This window comes from Dendrobates tinctorius, unplaced genomic scaffold (assembly GCF_039654945.1).
Source record: "Dendrobates tinctorius isolate UK_male_01 unplaced genomic scaffold, ASM3965494v1 ptg000031l, whole genome shotgun sequence".
Taxonomy (NCBI): Eukaryota; Metazoa; Chordata; class Amphibia; order Anura; family Dendrobatidae; genus Dendrobates; species Dendrobates tinctorius.
The window spans coordinates 19837641-19857290 of record NW_027361699.1 but is presented as its reverse complement, the minus strand read 5'-3'; the positions used below and the strand labels follow the sequence as shown (position 1 = coordinate 19857290).

The 19650-nt window shown below is 46.9% G+C and overlaps 1 protein-coding gene across 1 annotated transcript in view; it reads right to left on the bottom strand.

The window, feature by feature from the left end:
- Window positions 1–401: 401 nt before the first annotated feature.
- The window catches only part of GLDC (glycine decarboxylase), a 132588-nt gene continuing 113339 nt past the window's right edge, over window positions 402–19650 (bottom strand). The window contains exons 17-24 of the mRNA XM_073572234.1: window positions 13527–13676; window positions 10004–10116; window positions 9728–9869; window positions 9469–9580; window positions 9218–9313; window positions 7182–7354; window positions 1103–1183; window positions 402–916 (exon numbers count right to left, since the gene is read on the bottom strand). Coding sequence (XP_073428335.1) covers window positions 773–916; window positions 1103–1183; window positions 7182–7354; window positions 9218–9313; window positions 9469–9580; window positions 9728–9869; window positions 10004–10116; window positions 13527–13676 — 1011 coding nt within the window. The 3' untranslated portion in view covers window positions 402–772. The remainder of the gene's footprint in view (window positions 917–1102; window positions 1184–7181; window positions 7355–9217; window positions 9314–9468; window positions 9581–9727; window positions 9870–10003; window positions 10117–13526; window positions 13677–19650) is intronic.

Here is a 19650-nt window from a genome sequence, read left to right as displayed (position 1 = left end):
AAAGCAAGCTTTCGAGACTTCTTAGGTCTCTTCCTCAGGCATGGTACCATGCCTGAGGAAGAGACCTATAAAAAGTATCAAAAGCTTGCTTTGTAACATTTTATTTTTTGTTAGCCATCAAAAAGATTACACTACAAGATTTTACTTATTCCACTGACCACAGTGCCAAAACCTTGTTTAAACTATAAGCTGTTCAGACAACGGTGTACAGGTTTTAGACTATGAAAACATTTGCCTGTGAAACATTTGTCCTGACCGCTCTGGAGGACAACATATCTACTACTACAAAAGGACCAGCACCTGAATATCAAGATAAATCTATTGAGTACACTGAAGGAAGGAAGGTAGACATGATGCCATCCTTACCAAATGACTGAAAAAAATTAAAGGGAAAGTCTTAATGCAATAAATAATATGCATTTATTCCATTTCTAGTAACAGCAGGAAAAAAAATGCAAAATGTCATTTACTGAATGATTATTTATAGTACAAGTTCAAAGTCAGAAAAAAAGTTTCAAACTTAAGAACATTGAAAATGACGCTGTTCTCTCTGAGTCCAATTTGTGTACTTAACTGCACACTGTGTAAGCATCAGTGAGGTTCTTGCTTCCACAGGGTTTCAGGGAGGATAGTCATTCAAGAGTATGCAGAACATCAGTATTAAAATATTTACACACTGCTTCTCTTCTGTATTGCGAGTAAAATGGTTGCAGTTAGCAGGGTTGAATGGTAGTGTTGTGCTGACAGTTGCACAAAATGGATGAGTGTAAAGTTACGACGAGGCTCTTTTTTGTTCACTGAAAGGCGACTCATACACCTCCATGGGAGGACAAGTGCACATCAAATGTTGGTCACCATAGATGTCATCAATCCGAGCAATTGTGGGCCAGAATTTACTCTCCGGTCTGACGAAAGGCTTGAAGGAAGAAAAAAAAAAAAAAAAAAGAAGAAGAAGCAGGTCGTCAGAAAACCAGCAACTGTAAAAACACTAATCTATTAAATGCTGTAACTTAACACACACCTATCACTTAAAAAAAAACAAAAAAAAAAAAAAACACAACAACATGCAAGAAAAAGGAAGTTAAAATTAGTCATTCCATACCAAGGGGAATGCCGCTACATCCCGGGAGTATGGGCGGTCCCAATTCGATGAAGCAATGCAAGTTAGAGTGTGGGGAGACATCTAGGAAAAGATATATATTTGTTACAAGTCAAGCACATTTACAAGCAATAATCTAAAGAAAAACCAAAGACAAATATGGCACTTTTTATTGTCCAAAAATACACCAAGATGCACCCAAGGTTTAGACAGCCAAACAAAAGGGGGATTTTTGGTACTTACCGTAAAATCTCTTTCTTGGAGCCTTCATTGGGGGACACGTTACCATGGGTGTATGCTGCTGTCACTAGGAGGCTTACACTATGCAAATAAGAAAAAGTTAGCTCCTCCCCAGCAGTATACACCTACCGACAGGCCCAAATTACCTCAGTTGGTGCTAAAGCAGTATAAGGAGCTACTATAAGAAACTCAACCGTAAGAACTCATCCTATGTACCAACCAAACAAGGCATATAGCCAACACGGTACAACATTAAAGGGAGGGTGCTGTGTCCCCCAATGAAGGCTCCAAGAAAGATTTTATGGCAAATACCAAAAATCCCCCTTTCTTTCTCGCTTCATTGGGGGACACAGGTTACCATGGGACGTCCAAAAGCAGTCCCCAGGGTGGGAAAGAAATGCTGAGAGAAAGGAGCTTAGGTCGGCCGGTGCGAGACCGCCACCTGCAGTATTTTCCTTCCTAAGCCTGCATCAGCAGAAGCGCGAGTATCTACCTTGTAGAATTTCACGAAGGTATGGAGTGACGACCAGGTAGCGGCCTTGCAAACCTGCAAAGCCGAAGCCTGGTGACGAACGGCCCAGGAAGCTCCTACAGCCCTGGTAGAGTGAGCCCTCACCCCCGGAGGAGGCTGTTTGTCCTGGACGCGGTAAGCCTCCAGAACTGCTGAACGAATCCAACGAGCAATGGTGGATTTGGAGGCTGGGAACCCCTTTTCGATGACCATCCGAGACGACAAACAGGGAGTCGGACTGACGGAAAGAAGCAGTCCCAGCAAGGTAGATTTGAATGGCTCTGACCAAGTCCAACTTGTGCAGGGATCTTTCCAAGGGATGAGTTGGAGAGGGACACAGAGAGGGCAGGACGATGTCCTCATTGATGTGAAAAGCAGAGACCACCTTAGGCAGAAAGGCCGGAACCGGTCTGAGCACTACCTTATCCTGGTGCAAACCAGGAAAGGGGATGCTGCCAACTCAGAGACCCTCCGAATAGAAGTGATAGCGACTAGGAAGGCGACCTTCCACGAGAGGAGGGAAAGAAAAATGTCCTGAATCGGCTCGATTGATTGGTAGGAGAGCTTCCTGAGCAACCCAGCGGCCCTGCGCCGTAAGGTAGAGAAAAACCGCTCCCCAACCCAGGAGACTGGCATCGGTGGTGATGACCTGCCATCGAATGGGAAGGAAGGATTTCCCGCCTAGGACCGAGGTGGGAAACATCCACCAGGTTAGGGATTGCCTCACCTTGAGAGGCAGAAGCACTTGGGCAGTCCAGGGAGGACGGCATCTTGTCCCAAGCAGACAGGAGGGCCAGCTGGAGAGGGAGGGAGTGAAACAGGGCATATGGCACTGCTTCGAAGGAAGCAATCATCTTCCCTAGGACTCTCATGCAGAGCCGAATGGGAAGAGACCGGGCGCTTTAGGGCTTTGATTTCCCGTCAGAGGGAGGAAATTTTCTTCTTTGGAAGGAAGACTCGAGCTTGGCTGGTGTCGAATTCCATGCCCAGAAATACGAGACACCGAGTTGGGATCAGGGTAGACTTCTCTTTGTTGACTATCCAGCCGAGGCGATGCAGCGTGTCCAGAGTGATCTGGAGGCTGTGACTGCAGTCTCGGCGAGATGGACCCTTGATCAGGAGATCATCGAGATAAGGGATTATAAGAATCCCCTTTGAACGAAGGATGGCCCTGACCGCCGCCATGATCTTTGTGAAGACTCTGGGGGCGGGTGCCAGACCGAATGGGAGTGCTGTGAACTGATAATGGCACTCCTGTATGGCAAATCTGAGGAACTTCTGATGCTGCACACAAACAGGAACATGCAAATAAGCATCCTGAATGTCCACAGAGCAAAGATATTCCCCCGGTTCCATGGAGGCGATCACTGAGCACAAGGACTCCATTCGAAAATGGCGAACCCGAAGGTGACGATTCAACTGCTTGAGGTCCAAGATAGGTCGAAGGGCGCCATCCTTTTGGGACTATGAACAGGTTTGAGTAAAACCCTGAAAACCGTTCGTGCCAAGGAACGGGTACGATCACTCCTGAGTTTAGGAGAGACGAGACAGCCTGGGAAAGCCCTGGGGCATGAGAGGGCAGTTTTGGTGGACGAGAAAGGAAGAAACGTCCCTTTGAGGGCGAAGAAAATTCTATTTTGTAGCCTGATGTGACAACCTCCCTGACCCAGGCGTCGTCGACCGCTGCCAACCAAGTTTCCTTGAAAAGAAGAAGCCTGCCTCCCACCCTGGAAAGGTTTCCAGGTGGGGGTGACCCATCATTTAGAGGAAAATCTGTGGCCGTGAGAACCGGAGGGCTTAGAGGGGCGGCTCCTAGACCTCCAGCGAGGGGCAGGTTTGAAGGAAGGTTTTCTTCTTTCTCCCTGAGCGAACGGACGGTCCTGTTGAAAGGATCCGCCTGAGGAAGAGAAAGGCCGAAAAGGCTGAGGGCCCTTTCTGTTGAAGGTGCGTCTTGGCCTGGATTGGGGCAGAGAGGTACTTTTGCCTCTGGTGGCATACGAAATGATCTGATCTAGCTTGGCCCCAAAGAGTCTGGCGCCCTGGAAAGGAAGGCCAGTGAGATTTTTTGGATGCCGGATCTGCGTTCCAAGCCTTCAACCAAAGGATGCAGCGAATAGCAATAATCTTGCTGTTAGCACTTGCTGAGCAAGCCGCAGCATCCAGGGAGGCGTTCAACAAATATTTACCAGCATGGGCAATTTGATCTGCTAAATCTGCTAGCTCCTCTGGGGAAGCTGCTGCCGCAATGCCTCGACGGAGTATCTTGGCCCAGGCAGATATTGCTTTCACCACCCATGAGGAGGCAAAGTTAGGGCAAAAGGAAGTGCCTGATGCCTCAAAGGCTGACTTGGCTAAGGCCTCAATCTGTCTATCCGTAGTGTCCTTGAGAGATGCCGCATCGGGAATGGACAGGACTGTTTGAGATGCTAAACGTGAAACCGGCAGGTCCACCTTAGGAGATTCTGACCATTTGCTAATGAGGTCAGGAATAAAGGGGTAAAGGGTGTCCAGATATTTTCTTCCCGGAAAGCGTTTTCTGGGATTTTCCCAGTTTCTTGAGGTAGTGATGTCAAACTCGTTGTGATTGGGAAAAAGCTTGGAAGGGCGTTTTACCCATTTGAAAGAAACAGATTGGTCCTGAGCAGTAGCATTTTCCTCCTTAATTTCGAGCATTTGTACAATAGTCGAAATAAGGCTATCTACCATGTCCTGCGTTCTAGGGGTGTGATCTGCGTCCGAGTCAGACTCGGACAGAGAGGCCGCGTCTGACCCGACATCCACCTCCGAGGAGGGGGGAACGGGCAGAGAGGGGCACCCTTGGTGCTGCCGAATCTGAGGAAGAGCTAGACAGAGTCCGCTTCCTAGTCCTTTCTCCTGATCTGTCCCTGGGAAGGTCATGGTCAGGTGCGTGCAAATCACCGTGAGAGGTGTTCGGAGCACTGGTGGCAGCAGAGGGATGTGGCATACGTTCCAGGACCTGTACCAGGGACTGAGATTTTGGTGAGGTCTGAAACCGATTGAGATATGGCAACGGTCAGACCAGAAACCGATTGGGACATGGCAACGGCCCACTCAGGAGGTGGGGGAGTGCTCTCATCCCGGGCGTTAGAGGAGTCCTGAGGCGCCGACATGGTGGAAGGACTGCAGGACAAGCAGAAAGAGGACGGCTGGCCTGAAGCCCACTTTCTCTTACAGCAGGCACAAGCGTAGTAGACTACCGTGGGGATATAGGCAGAGGCCCCTGCAGAACTGGGCATAGGTAGAGTCTAAGTGAATACTGCAGCACAACGCTATGGAGGTGATACTGCTGAGGAGAGTTAACAGCCAGTCAGGGTAAGAAAAGAAGAACCTACCAGACACCCAGCGATGCAGCAGCAGAAGCGCAGGTAACAGAGTCTCCCGCCGGAACACAGATGAGGAGGCTGGTATCTGAGGTCCCAGAGAGAAAGATGCTGCAGAAGCACAAGATGAAGAGCTGGACGGAGGGTGGGGTTAACAACCTAGGCACCTCTAGTAATTGGCCAGACAGGCTGAGAGCGCCAAAAAGAAGGGGGATTGTCCTGCCGGAGAAATTGAAAGTGGCGTCCTGATAGGCTGGCCCGCCAGAGGGGGTGTGGCCAGCGTGCTATGAAAGTAAAGGGAGAGACGGGACATAGGAACAGGCAGGGGGGCGGGCCCGGCGCTGGAGAATGAAAGGAAGGCGCAGATTGGCTGACGTCGGCCAGGAGGTGGGGCCTAACCGGAGAACAGCCCAGAGGAAGAGGGTTGTAAGAAAAAAAATGTTGGACAGCGCGCGCTATGTGACGAAAAAGGCGCAGAATTTAAATCTGAATGGAGGAGAAGCAGGGGCTGCAGTGGCTTACTGGTGGGTGCTGCAGGGGCTTAGCGGTCGGAGGAGGAGGAGGCCTACTACCTGTCTCTTGAATCCGGCTCCTCTTCATAGCTGAGGATGACATCAGGAAACCTCGGGAAAGCGGGTCCTGGGAAAACAATCCTCCTTCCCGCACCGTGTCCTGATGGCGCAGAAGACGGTGTCACCCCTTAAGAATAAGGTGGAAGGCCACCACCGGTGACCACCGTCTTCCTCTCAGCCCTCTCCTGGTCCTTACTGGCCACCGAGAGTCGCCTTGAAACACCCTTACGGGGGGACAGGGGACAAAGTCCTGCCAGCGGGTCCGAGAGTAGGCGATGTGGGTGACACCACACTGATCTCCCGGTCACTTAAATGTGGGAAAACAGGGTGAGCATTCTGCACCCTGTTACCCGACGAGGTGTATTTGAAAAATAAAGGTGAAAAGATTAATAACACACACACAAAACCTGTAAAGAAAAAAATACTGCGGATCTGGTGTTAGATCCAGGTCCGCCTCCTTCAGACGCTAAGCAAAAACTGAGGTAATTTGGGCCTGTCGGTAGTTGTATATTGCTGGAGAGGAGCCAAGTTTTTCTTATTTGCATAGTGTCAGCCTCCTAGCGACAGCAGCATATACCCATGGTAACCTGTGTCCCCCAAGGAAGCGAGAAAGAAATAGAACTTTTATTGGTGGCGAAAGTGGTGGTGCTAATTTTCATGCACTAGTGTGTAGTAAGGCGGTGTCATGGTGTGTTGTGAGTTCAGGGCAGGTGGTGTAGGAGTTAATATGGAGAGCCTCTCTGTGGATCTGGGGAGGGTTCTTCTAGCATCAGGGGAGAGCCGTTCCCTGTCGTTTATACTCCTATCTGAGTGTGCCCGACCCTGTTCCATCCGTGCTGCACGCCAATCATTGTCTGCCTGGTATTTGTTCCTGTTCTGTTACGGTTTACGTCTCTGGTTTGCTGATTTGGTACTTTCTCTGCCCGTGCGGTGTATGATCCTTGGCTACGTCTGACCTCCCTCCTGAATACCCCTCTTGTACCGCGCTGCCCATTCTGTGTATGACCCCTGGCTTTGTCTGACCCCTCTACTAAGCACCCCTCTTGTACCGCGCTGCCCGTTCTGTGTATGACCCCTGGCTTTGTCTAACTTCTGTGACGCTCCTGTGTCACTGTTTTCAGCAGCGCTGTTAGAGCTCAGCGGTAGCTCCGCCCCTCCCTCTGATGTCCTGAGGGCACTGAGCGCATCTCTACCGCTCTGCCCTCCCCACAGGTCCTGGACCCAGCTTTCCTGCATCCACGTGGTGCCTCAGCTTCTCCCTGCTAGGCAAGAAGCTGCATATTATTCCACCACCCTGTGTGCTTGTCCCCTGAGCAGTCGGGCAGCGGTAATGATCTATTAGTACATCTCTGGAACATGCTTGACCTAATAAAAAAAATCCACTACCTTGTACCAGCACCTTTTTCTCATAATTTTACCTTTAAAGGATTAATTCTGGAGTCCATTCTACCTTCCTCAATATCAACAATTTCCTGTTTTATATTGATCATGGCATCACAAAACCTGTCCAACTCTGCCTTGTCCTCAGATTCAGTTGGCTCAATCATAAGAGTACCAGCCACGGGCCAGGACATGGTTGGAGCATGGAAACCTAGAAACAAGGATACAACGAGAGTGGGTCAGAAATTTTATAAAAACAAAATTAAAAATTACATACAAGTCATTTTACCAGAAATGTATGGAGGGATTTTATAAGACAGTGCTTGACATGCATGAAGTTTTTAACCCCTTAATGACAGGGCCAAATTTTTAACGTCTGACCAGTGTCACTTTATGTGGTGATAAGTCTGGAACGCTTCACCACATCCCAGTGATTTTGAGATTGTTTTTTTCGTGGCACATTATAATTTATGATAATGGTAAGTTTAGGTTGATGTGTTGTGTTTATGTATAGAAAATATCAGAAATTTGATGAAAAATGTAAAAAAAAAAAAAAGTTTTGCAGTTTTAAAACTTTGAACGATTATCCCTTTAATCCAGATAGTCATACTATAGAAAAAACAAACATTTCCCTCATGTCTACCTTACATCAGCATCATTTGTAAAATGTTTAATTTTGTTAGCATTTTAGGAGGTTTAATATTGTAGTAGAAATTTTTCATTTTTTCAAGGAAATTTACATTTATAAAAATAAATTTTTTAGGGTCCTACCCAGTTTTGAAGTGACTTTGGACTTCCTATACATTGGGAAATTCCCCCAAGTGATGCCATTTTAAAAACAGCGCCCTTCAGCACGTTCAAAATTGCTTTCAGGTAGTTTATTAACCATTCAGGTACTTTTCAGGAATTAATGCAAAGTGGCATGACAGGAAATAAAGTGTATTTTTACCACTTAAATGTCGCCAACTTTGGAACAGGTCACTATAGCCTGCAGACTGTAAAGGCATCTATTTGGCTATGAACTGCCCCGGGAAACATCAGGACCACACAATCATGATCGCAGAGTGCCGATTGAGTTAAACAGAGAAACCTCACTCCGTTAACCATTTGTATGATGTAGCCACTATTGACAGCAGTATCTAAGGGGTTAAACAGATATGGCCAGTGACAACACTGATCGTGGCTGAGGCAGCAAGTTGTCAGCTCTAGTGCACAGCTAATAGCTAGAGGATGATCACTTGTATTGGGAAGCCATTCTCTTATATCTCAGGTCAGTAAAAAGACTGATTGGCAGTCATTAAGGGGTTAAGCGATGCCAGGCAAGGGCTGTTCATCTTAAGGCCGCATGGACACAATTAATACTAGTTCAAAGTTAGAGCCCTTTCAAACGTGCGTCATCACGGATCCGATTGCAACAAACGGATTAGCCACACATCTCCCACCTTGAGCGTGACAGCCTCCGTGAAATATATAAAGAGGTCACACTCCGTTTGGGAGATAAGTGGCCAGTCCACACATTACGATTTGAGATGGGACAGATTATCATGGACATCCATTTGAGTTGTTTCCATACCCACCCGCCCCAGGCCTTTTTAAAACATAGGTACTAGCCAGTCACATAGCTCTACTGCAGATAGACATTAAAAATCTGGTATATAGAATACAGTGATCTATAATGGCTCTTCAGGATCACACCGAGATACTAAAAGCAAGAGTTTCATCATATTGTTTACATGCCAATTCAAAAAGGAGCAAATGCTCACTTATTTTCTATCCAATTTCAGAGCGACCATGTAAAAGTAGTCAAACATATAAGGAAGGCAAAGTTAGGCCGGGATCACACATGCAAGAAATACGGCAGTGTCTCGCATGTTAATACCCGGCACTGCCGCCGGCACTCAGATCGGAGTGTGCAGCCGCATAGCAATACATGGAGCTGCATGCTCCACTCCTGATTGCCGGTGGCAATGCCGGGTATTAACATGCGAGACTCAGCCATGTTTCTTGCATGTGTGATCCTGGCCTTAGAGTGAGACTAAATTAAGACGATTAATACAATACACAGTATAGTTACCATAGTCTTGCAACCTTTTTGCAACATCTACAGCTTCTATGTTAGCAGACTTCTTAAATGGTCTTACATCAAGGATGAATTCGTGGGCCACATAGCCTGAAAATCATATGAAGTCTAGTTAATTAGCTGCTACAAATCTTTACAGGGCTACATTTTTCATACACAACATACAGCTTTACATAATGGGGTGATGAACATCGCTATAAAACATTGAAAATTAAATATAGAAATGAAGATTATTTCACACTTGCCTCTAGAACCTCGAAATAAGATTTTGTAGTGTTTTTCCAGCCTTTTTGACATGTAATTAGCATTCAATATGGCAATTTCGGTTGCATGTTTAAGTCCTTTGGCACCCATCATCTGTAGGAAATACAAACCATTAACACTTCAAACTTTTGACCAATGTAAATTGTGGACAATGATATAGAAGGGAATAGCGAACTTTAGTTACTGTACTTCATAAAAAAAAAAAAAAAAAAAAAAAAAACACACAACACATACACCAACCTTGATATAAGCCCATGAAATGGGCAAAATTGCACTTGAGCCCCATGGGGCTGCACTTATAGTGCCCAATGGCTTGGCATCATTGTCCTGCTGCAAAGGTATTACTGGGTGGCTGGGTAGATATGGGGCAAGATGCTTCTTTCTACAAAAGGATTTGGAAAATTGTCCATTAACAAGACATGTTAAAGATTTACATTAGATCTGGTAACAGATCAGATTTTTCAGAAAATATCTGGAGACCGCGCAGATTTAAGCAGCGCATATTACATTACTCACACTCCTATAGGTCCCATTCCTGGACCTCCGCCACCATGAGGTATACAGAAGGTCTTGTGAAGGTTTAAGTGCGAAACATCAGAGCCATAGTCTCCAGGACGGCACAACCCAACCTAATTGTAAAAGCAGAAACATGTACTTGTAGCAGATAGCATAATCACTAGCTAAACATTGTGCTGAGCAGAGCTGTGGAGTCGGTAAGCCAAACCTGCCACTCAGACTCCTCAATTTCCCTTACACCAATTCAGACTCTACGACTCCCACATATATTGCTTATATTTAACCCCTTAACGACCAGGGGTATTTTTGGTTTTGCATTTTCATTTTTCCCTCCCCTTCTTTCCAGAGCCATAACTTTTATTTTTCCTTCTATATGGCCATGTGAGGGCTTATTTTTTGTGGGACAAGTTGTTCTTTTAAATGGCACCATTGGTTTTAAACCATGTCGTGTACTCAAAAACGGGAAAAAAAATTCCAAGTGCGGTGAAATTGCAAAAAAGTGCAATCCCCCACACTTGTTTTTTGCTTGGCTTTTTTGCTAGGTTCACTAGATGCTAAATCTGACCTGCCATTATGAGTCTCCAGGTCATTACGAGTTCACAGACACCAAACATGTCTATGTCCTCTTTTATCTAAGTGGTGAAAAAAAATTCCAAAGTTTGCTTAAAAAAAAAAAAAAAAAAAAAAAAAAAAAAAATGTGCGCAATTTTCCGAGACCCGTAGCGTCACCATTTTTCATGATTTGGGGTCGGGTGAGGGCTTATTTTTTCCGTGCCGGGCTGACGTTTTTAATGATACCACTTTTGTGCAGATACATTCTTTTGATCGCCCGTTATTGCATTTTAATGCAATGTCTTGGCGACCAAAAAAACGCAATTCTGGCGTTTTGAATTTTTTTCTCGCTACGCCGTTTAGCGATCGGGTTAATGCTTTTTTTTTTTTTTTTTTATTGATAGATTGGGCGATTCTGAACGCGGCGATACCTAATGTGTATGTCGGATTTTTTTTTTTACGGTTTTATTTTGATTGGGGCGAAAGGGGGTGATTTGAACTTTTAGGTTTAACTTTTTTTTAAATTTTAAACTTTTTTTTTTTTTAACTTTTGGCATGCTTCAATAGCCTCCATAGGAGGCTAGAAGCATGCGCAACCCGATCGGCTCTGCTACATATGGGCGATGAGCAGATCACCCATATGTAGCAGATTTACTGCTGTGCTTTCAGCGCCGACCACTGGGTGGCGCTGAAAGCCATATGCCTGGAACAACCACAGAGGTCTCAGAGACCTCTGGTTGTTCAGGCAACATGACACCGACCCCCGATCACGTGACGGGGGTCAGCGATGAGGTCATTTCCGGAGCGGCGGCCGGAAATGCTATTTAAATGCCCGCTGTCAGCTTTGACAGGGGGATTTAACTAGTTAATAGGCGTGGGCAGATGGCGATTCCACTCGCACCTATTGCGGGCACATGTCAGCTGTTCATAACAGCTGACATGTCCCGGCTTTGATGCGGGCTCAGCGCCAGAGGCCTCATCAAAGCAGGGGAGATGTCTGATGACGGACTGTGTCCGTCATAAGTGAAAAATTTATTGTAGTACAATGTGAACATCAGACATTTAATCATTTTTATGATGCAATAATTAAGATATTTAGATAGAACATAATATATTTATTGGAACACAACTTTAGAACACAAAAAACTAATACATTGTAAATATGTAATACAATATATAATACTATGTAATAAACTATGTAAGTGGCAAAAAAAACCAAACCACTTTTCAACAAAAACATACTTAATAACATTTGTGCAGTCTATGAATTTGTTCTAAGAAATAGAATTGCCTCCATCAGATCCTCCTTCATAGATGACCTCAAATCTGACCTAATAATTTTAAGGCTAGAGAACAACCTCTCTACACTAACTTGGGTTGGAGGCAAAGCCGTAGCCACATGGGCAACATCTCTAACAATTTCCGGGTATAAATTAATTGCCTCATACACAGTCAGTTTTGATGAACGGTTGAATTTTTCTATTTCTTTGAGAGCAAGTGAAACATTTTGCTGAAATATGGTCAATCTGCTTTTTCCTTGCGGCAACGCTTTGCCTGCTCCAGGTCATCCAAATACTTGTCAATGTCAAACGCCTCATCTGATGAAGATGAAGATATGGCAGCAGTAGCACTGTCAGAACCCAAATCCTCTTGCGCCTGGCAGTCCTCCTGTAGGCCACTCATCCCAACTGCAATCTCAGTCAGAGCTTCTTTTCCTTTAGTAAGCTGTTGACCATCAAGCAGTATACAATGACTTGGGTCCACAAACAGCTGCCAGAAAAATTTTATTTTCCAATAGCTGTGTCTCTCTCCGTTTCATTGAAGCAGATATGCCATCTGCAATTAAACCTCCTCTTTGGGACAGGCAAAATAGCAAGTTCTTCCACTCCCTTATGAAAATGCCAGGAGTTAAATCCTCAGCTTGTAATTTTTTATTCACAGTAAATGGGTGATTAAGCAATTCCTTCAATTCAGCCACCTGTGTCCATTGACCTTCATTTAGGGTTACCTGAGGGTTCGTCATATCTATAAGAAACGGTTTTAGTTCAAGCAAATTGATCAATTATTAAATAGGTGCTGCCCCAATGAGTGGCTTGATCGACAATTGCCCCTTTCCCAGCACGTCTCTTCAAGATGGAATCAATTTTAGGGGTTCTGGCGGCAATAACCAATTTCCTCACTTTTCCCTCTTGCAGACTCTTATTGCCAGCTGCAGTGTGTGCACAACACAGCGCATGTGATGAATATGAAAGTGTTTTGAAGCAGCTTCAACAAGATCATCTATTTCTAAAGTAATTTTGCTGCTCTTCTGTTGTAATATTTGTTTGTTCCTCAGTTACAGCAACAGCACTGTGGCCTTCCATCTCAAACATACTGAATCCTAAATTTTCTTCTAGCTGTTGTTCATTACTCTCATTCATCAGTGCAATTGTACTTCTGTTTGAAGCATTGTCCGTTACAATAGCAAGAACCTGTTCTTGTGAATGTAGCCTTAGATCAGGAATAGAACAGCCATTTATAGGACATTTCATAACTTTCCGAAATTCCTATGAAAAAATATTCAGCACATTCTGCATTGAACTACTGTACCCAATTTATTATATATTTTAGGAGTCGGTCCATTTTATACCGACGCCACCAAAATGAGCACCGACTGACTCCACAGCCCTGGTGCTGAGCCTCAGAATGTCAGCTCAAAAACAAACACGGATGTGTTGTACATATAGATTTTACATTTCATTATAGTGGACACTTGACAAAACTACCTCTCCCCTCCACCCTCCCCCCAAAAAAACCCAAAGATAACAGTTTGCAGAAAAACGCTGTGTCCAACTAGCCTTTACGAGTTTTGGCTACAATATGAACACATCACCACTCCTGTGAGGTCTTTCCAGGTCAAATCAAGTTAAATAAATCACAATTTCAGAATGCTAAATTTGCTTTGAGAGAGATTATTGAACTACATACTCACCTGGGCATTCATGTTTGCTCCATCCAAATACACCTGACCACCATGTTTGTGTATTAAGTCACATACATCACTTATATCCTCCTCAAAAACCCCATTGGTTGAAGGATAGGTGATCATTATAGCAGCCAGGTTGTCCTTATATTTGTCTACCTATAAATGGGGGGAGGACACAGGAGCAGATGTTTCACATTAGGTTGAAAAGGATTCAAGAAACGCATATTAAAATAGAGAATAAGTGACTTGACTTTTATAGTGTTGCGGTGCTAAGAAAATACCATAGCTCTGAAAGTGGAGCTTAGGCAATACCAACATCCACTGCATAAAACACAGAATATCCATACATAAAATATCTAAAAAATACTACATTTCGACTATTCAGCATTTCTTATCCTGGAACAACTTAACTGGGTTCTCAAGAACATCCAGGACCTAAATTCTTACTGAAAGTAAAAAAAATAAAGGCAATTTAGATTCAAACAGGATTTTTGGTTGCTTACAGCAAAATCTGTTTCTCAGAGCAGTCATTGGGGGGGGGACAGAGGAACCATGGGTGTATGCTGCTGCCACTAGGAGGCTGACACTATGCAAATCAAAAAAAAGTTAGCTCCTCCTCCGCAGTATACACCCCACGGACTGGCGCTCGGTTAATCAGTTAGTGAGAAAGCAGTAGGAGAAGCAATAGAATAGAGAACAAAACAGGCAACTCAACTGAAACTATATTACACAGAACAAGGTACAGAAGTTGAAACATGGGAGGGTGCCGTGTCCCCCAATGAAGGCTCAGAGAAACAGATTTTACGGTAAGCAACCAAAAATCCTGTTTTCTCAAATCGCTTCATTGGGGGGACACAGGAACTATGGGACGTCCCAAAGCAGTCCCTGGGGTGGGAAAACCAAACTTTCATTAGGTCAGCGGACTCAACACCGCCGCCTGCAAGATCCTTCTTCCTAGGCTGGCATCCGCCGAAGCTTAGGTGTGGACCTTGTAAAATTTTGCAAACGTGTGAACAGAGGACCAGGTTGCAGCCTTACAAAGCTGCAGCGCAGAAGCCCTGTGGTGCACCGCCCAGGACGCGCCCACTGCCTGGGTGGAGTGAGCCTTAATCCCAGAAGGGGGCACTCTGTTCTTGATCCAGTAAGCCTCTAAGATTGCCGATCTAATCCAGCGAGCAATAGTCGCCTTGGAGGCCAGCAAGCCTTTTCGTGCACCATCTGGGATGACGAAAAGGGAGTCTGTCTTCCGGGACCCATCAGTTCTAGCCAAATAGACTGTCGTCGCCCTGACCAGATCTAGTTTGTTCAAGGAGCGTTCCCAGGGATAAACTGGAGCCGGGCAGAAAGAAGGTACAACGATGTCCTGATTCAGGTGGAAAGCAGATACCACCTTGGGGAGGACGGTGGAGGTCGCAGAACCATTTTATCTTGGTGAATCACCAAAAAAGGAGGAGGTCGACAAGAGCCGCCAATTCCTAGACACACCGGATGGAAGTAATGGCCACGAGAAAGGCCACTTTCCAAGAGAAAAGATAGCGAAATATCCTTGAGAGGCTCAAAGGGGGAACCTTGTAGAGCCTCTAGGACTAGATTGAGATCCACGGGAGTCCAATACAGCGGAACTGCAGCGGCTGCCCCCTGCAAAAAGGTTTTGACCTGCGGACGAGAGGAAAGTGTCTTCTGGAAAAGAAATGAAAGCGCCGAAACTTGACCCTTTAGAGAACTAAGGGCCAGACCAGCCTACTTGGAGGAATGCCAGAATTGAAGGGAGCGAAAAGGACATAGGCTGAATGCGATTGGACTCGCACCAATGAAAATAGGACTTCCATGTTTGATAGTATATTCTGGAAGACAACGGCTTCATAGCCCGGATCATTGTGTGAATTACCCGATCTGAATAACCTGACTTCAGAACCGCTGTCTCAATGGCCACGGTCTTGAGTGGAATTGGGCGATGGGAATCACTTCTGGCATTGCAACCATCCTACCTAGGACTCTCATGGCTCATCGGAGGGAAGTGCGTCGAAGACCCAGAGGGAAGTGCGTCGAGGACCCTGAAGCAAGCGAACATCTCGCCGAAGCGTTACTGTCTTGTCCTCGGGAAGGAAGACCTTTGCCTGACGGGTGTCGAAAAGTATGCCTAGAAACACAAGACGTTGTGTTGGAACCAGGCAGGACTTTGTGTTGATGATCCACCCGAATCAGGCGAGAGTGTCGCATACATGGAAGAGATTACTGAACGAAGGGACTCCATCCTGAAATGTCACAGACAGACCCTTTTTGTTTAGTAATTTTAAATCCAGAATAGGCCGAACCGTGCCGCCTTTTTTCGGCACTACAAACATGTTTGAATAGAAACCTGTGAAGCGCTGTTTTTCTGGTACGGGAACAATCACTCCCGACCTGAGAAGAGAGGCGATGGCTGTAAAGAAACTCGGAACTAAGGCGGGGTCTTTCGGGGGCCGAGATTCGAAAAACGACGAGAAAGGAATTCTATTTCGTATCCCGAAGATACAACTTCTGACCCAAGAGTCTTCCACCGAGGCAAGCCAGACATCCCTGAAGGCAAGAAGACGGCCGCCCACCTGGGGGGGGTATGTACCGGTGTCTTGATGCCAGTCATGCGGAGCAAGATCTTCCAGGTCTGGCCCTGGTAGGTTTACCTTGGGAAGAATGGGGGCACCAGGAAGGAGTGGGCCTAAAGGAGACTCTTTTTCCTATCTTGGCACGCTTGAGGCCTCTGCTGATGGGGAGATGTTTCTGCTGTCGTGAAGCGACGAAAAGGCCGAAACTAACGTTTCGGAGGAGGCCGACGAGGTTTTGACTGGGGAAGAAGTAGAAGCAAAGGCCGGGCTTAGAACAGATGCCGCCGCTTCGAAAGCTGACTTTGCAAAAGATTCTATGACTCTGTCATTAGTGTCTTCTAGAGATGCTCCACCAGAAATCGGAAGGACTGTGTTGTTAGATAGTCTTGAAACTGGCGGGTCCACGGCCGGTGAAGCTGTCCAATCTGCAATGAGTTCCGGCGAGAAAGGATATAACACACCAAGGCGTTTTCCTCTTTGAACGCGCCTGGTTGGATTTTCTCTCTGGACAGAATCTTCTGGAACTCCGAATGGTGAGCGAAGACCATGGAAGGTGGCTTAGACCGTCTGAAGGAAACCTCCTGGTCCGTGGGTGCATCCTTGATATTGAAGGACTGGTTAATCGCTGTAATGAGGCTCTGAACCATATCCCTCATATCAGTGATTTTGTCCGAATCCAGCTCCAAAGCAACCTCAGAGGGCACATCCGAGAAGGTCTCGCCTGGTTCAGGGGAGGAAGATCGGGATAAGGGAGGCCGCTGGGACGGACTATGGGGCGATGCAAAACGGGAAGAGGAACCGGACCGGTGCTCCCGTCGGGCTCTTTTGCAGCTAATATTAGCAGGCTCGACCGGAGCTTCCTGTGACTGCTGGGTCCTGCGGAAGCCTGCAGGGGCAACCTATCCAGTACGGGCACTAAGGTCTGAGACACCTTGGTGAGGTCCGCCAGATTGTGACAGAGGAAGCCCACCCTGGGATAGGGGCCTCAACCTCAGTCGGGACAACCGGAAACTCCTGGGCGGTGGGTTCAATGGGATTGCTGCAGTCCTGACAGAGGGAAGAGGACTGACCTGATGGAAATTTGCATTTACATGAAGAACATGCAAAGTGACTGACTACCATGGAGGAAGAAGAGCGAAGTGGTTTAGAATTAGACATGGTGAGCTAACCCACTGACAGTGCCAGATGGTTAGGGGACAGAGAGCTGAAGGATGGTGTCAGCCTCCAGTGCAGAGCTACTCATGGAACCAGTGGCCTGAAGCGACTTCCAGTAAGGGGCTGCACAGCTCACTGGAATGCGGGTCTGCAGACAGAAGAGAGGACGACCAGCTCACAGCTGAGGAGAATGGAGCTGTGAGAGAAAAGTGCGCTCTCCTGAATGCGGTGGGCGGTAATTAGCTCACCAAGAGGGGGGGGCGGAGCTAACCGCTCTCAGGAGCATAACGATGGCACTGCTACACACCTATAGGACGACTTGGAGGAGTGGGCGGGTCTATGCGCCACCTCTAGCCCTTAATGAAGGGGTGGGCGGCGCAAGACGGGCGGGACTGTCTCCTCAGAAGAAAAAACCCGCCCAAAAGGGGCGTGGCCTCGCCTCAGAACTAGGCCCGAAGAGAAGCCGGGGCCTGGATTAGAAACGGCAGCTGCCGGAGGGCGCGGGGCGGCGCGAAGGCCTTACATGGAACACATTTCCGCGGCGCTAAGCAACCGAATATTCGGTGGCTCAGGTAACGCCGCCCAGAAAGAAACTGCCCTATTGGTGTCAGTTTACCACCGCCCGGGGGGAGTCAGGAAGGGTGACAGGCTCAGACTGTTGATACTTACCTTCTGCAGTCTTGACCTACCTCATTATCCAGTGGGAAATTATGAAGTCCGTGTCTCCATCCACCGACAGGCTCTGGTGGGCGAGTGGGTGGGAGACATGGCCAGGATTGGTGTGGGAAGCCCGGACACGCATCCGTGTTAGAGGCTCTTGATCCTGCCCGGTAGACATACGAGGATACGGTGTGGACACCCAACGATCCCCCGCCAAGTCACAGTTGTATAGGACCCCCAGGGCTGCCACTTGAAACTTTAGTGTGCTGGTAGCTAGGCCTTGCTCTAGACCCCTTTGTAGGAACTCTAAGATGTTTGATATGGGTAGCTTCCCCTTTGGACTAGCCTTTGAATCTGAAAGGAACTTTCTCCAGACCCTCCCGTACTGTTTGGTGGTTATCGGCTTCCTGCTTCGCAGTAGCGTGGATACTAAATTTTTGGAGAAGCCTCTGTTGATTAATAGAGCCCTTTCAAATTCCAGGCTGTCATGTGTAGATTCTCTGCCTGAGGGTGCAGTACTGGGCCCTGGGAGAGTAAGTTTGGGATATCCGGGAGGACCCAAGGATCGGAGATGGCCATTCTCCTCAGCCACGAGAACCACGTCCTTCTCGGCCAGAAGGGGCCATTAGTATTACCCTCGCTTTGTCCTCACGAATCTTCCTCAAAACCGACGGAATTAAGGCTATTGCTGGAAACGCATATGCAAGGGGGAAGTGCCAGGGGATCATAAGGGCGTCCAGGGCTAATGGGTCCCCGGATGGGTCTATGGAGCAGAATGTTTTCACCTTCCGATTCGTTTTGTTGGCGAATAGGTCTATGTTGGGTTTTCCCCATAACTGTGTGATCTGATCGAAAACTTTCTGGTTCAGCTCCCATTCGCCCTGTCTCAGCTGTGTGCGACTTAAAAAATCCGCCATCACGTTGTCTGACCCTTTTATGTGTAATGCCGTTAGTGAGCCTAGGTTCCCTTCTGCCAAGTGGAAAATTGATTTTGTCACGTCCATAAGGGTACGGGATCTCGTGCCCCCTGATGATTTAAGTAAGCAACTACCGTGCTGTTGTCTGAGAAAAATTTTACGTGGTGGCCTTAGAAAATACAGGAGGGCGCGCGCTTCACCGCTAATAGCTCCTTCATATGCGAGGAGGCTGTCATTTCGTTTTCTGTCCAGGCTCCTTGTGCTACTTGGTTGTCCCAGTGAGCCCCCCACCCCCTGGGGCTTGCGTCTGTAATAAGGATCTGAGAGACCAGTATCACCTAAGGAACCCCCCTGGCTAGGTTGGATGGTTCCATCCACCAATGTAGAGCGCAAGCTGTTACGGGTGAGATGTTTAACTGCCCTTCTAAATTCCCGTGAAGATAAATTTCTGCCTCTAGTATCTCCCACTGGAGATCTCTTGTATGAGCTTGGGCCCACTGGACCGCTGGTAAGCAGGCTGTCATTGAGCCGAGCAAGGACATGGCCTTCCTGAGTGTCATTAGAGTCCGTGTTATTGCTCCTGTTGCTAGCTGCTCTATGTGTAGCCGTTTCCCTTCGGGGAGGCGGCACTCCTGCCTGATGGAATCTATGGTTATGCCCAAATATTCTTGCACCTGGCTCGGAATTAGCCGATATTTCGGTAGGTTCAGGAGCCAACCTAGGTTGGACAAAGATTCCATAGTCTGGTTCAACTGGTTCCTGCAATGGCTCGGGGAGTTGCCTACTACTAGGAAGTCGTCCAAGTATGGGACT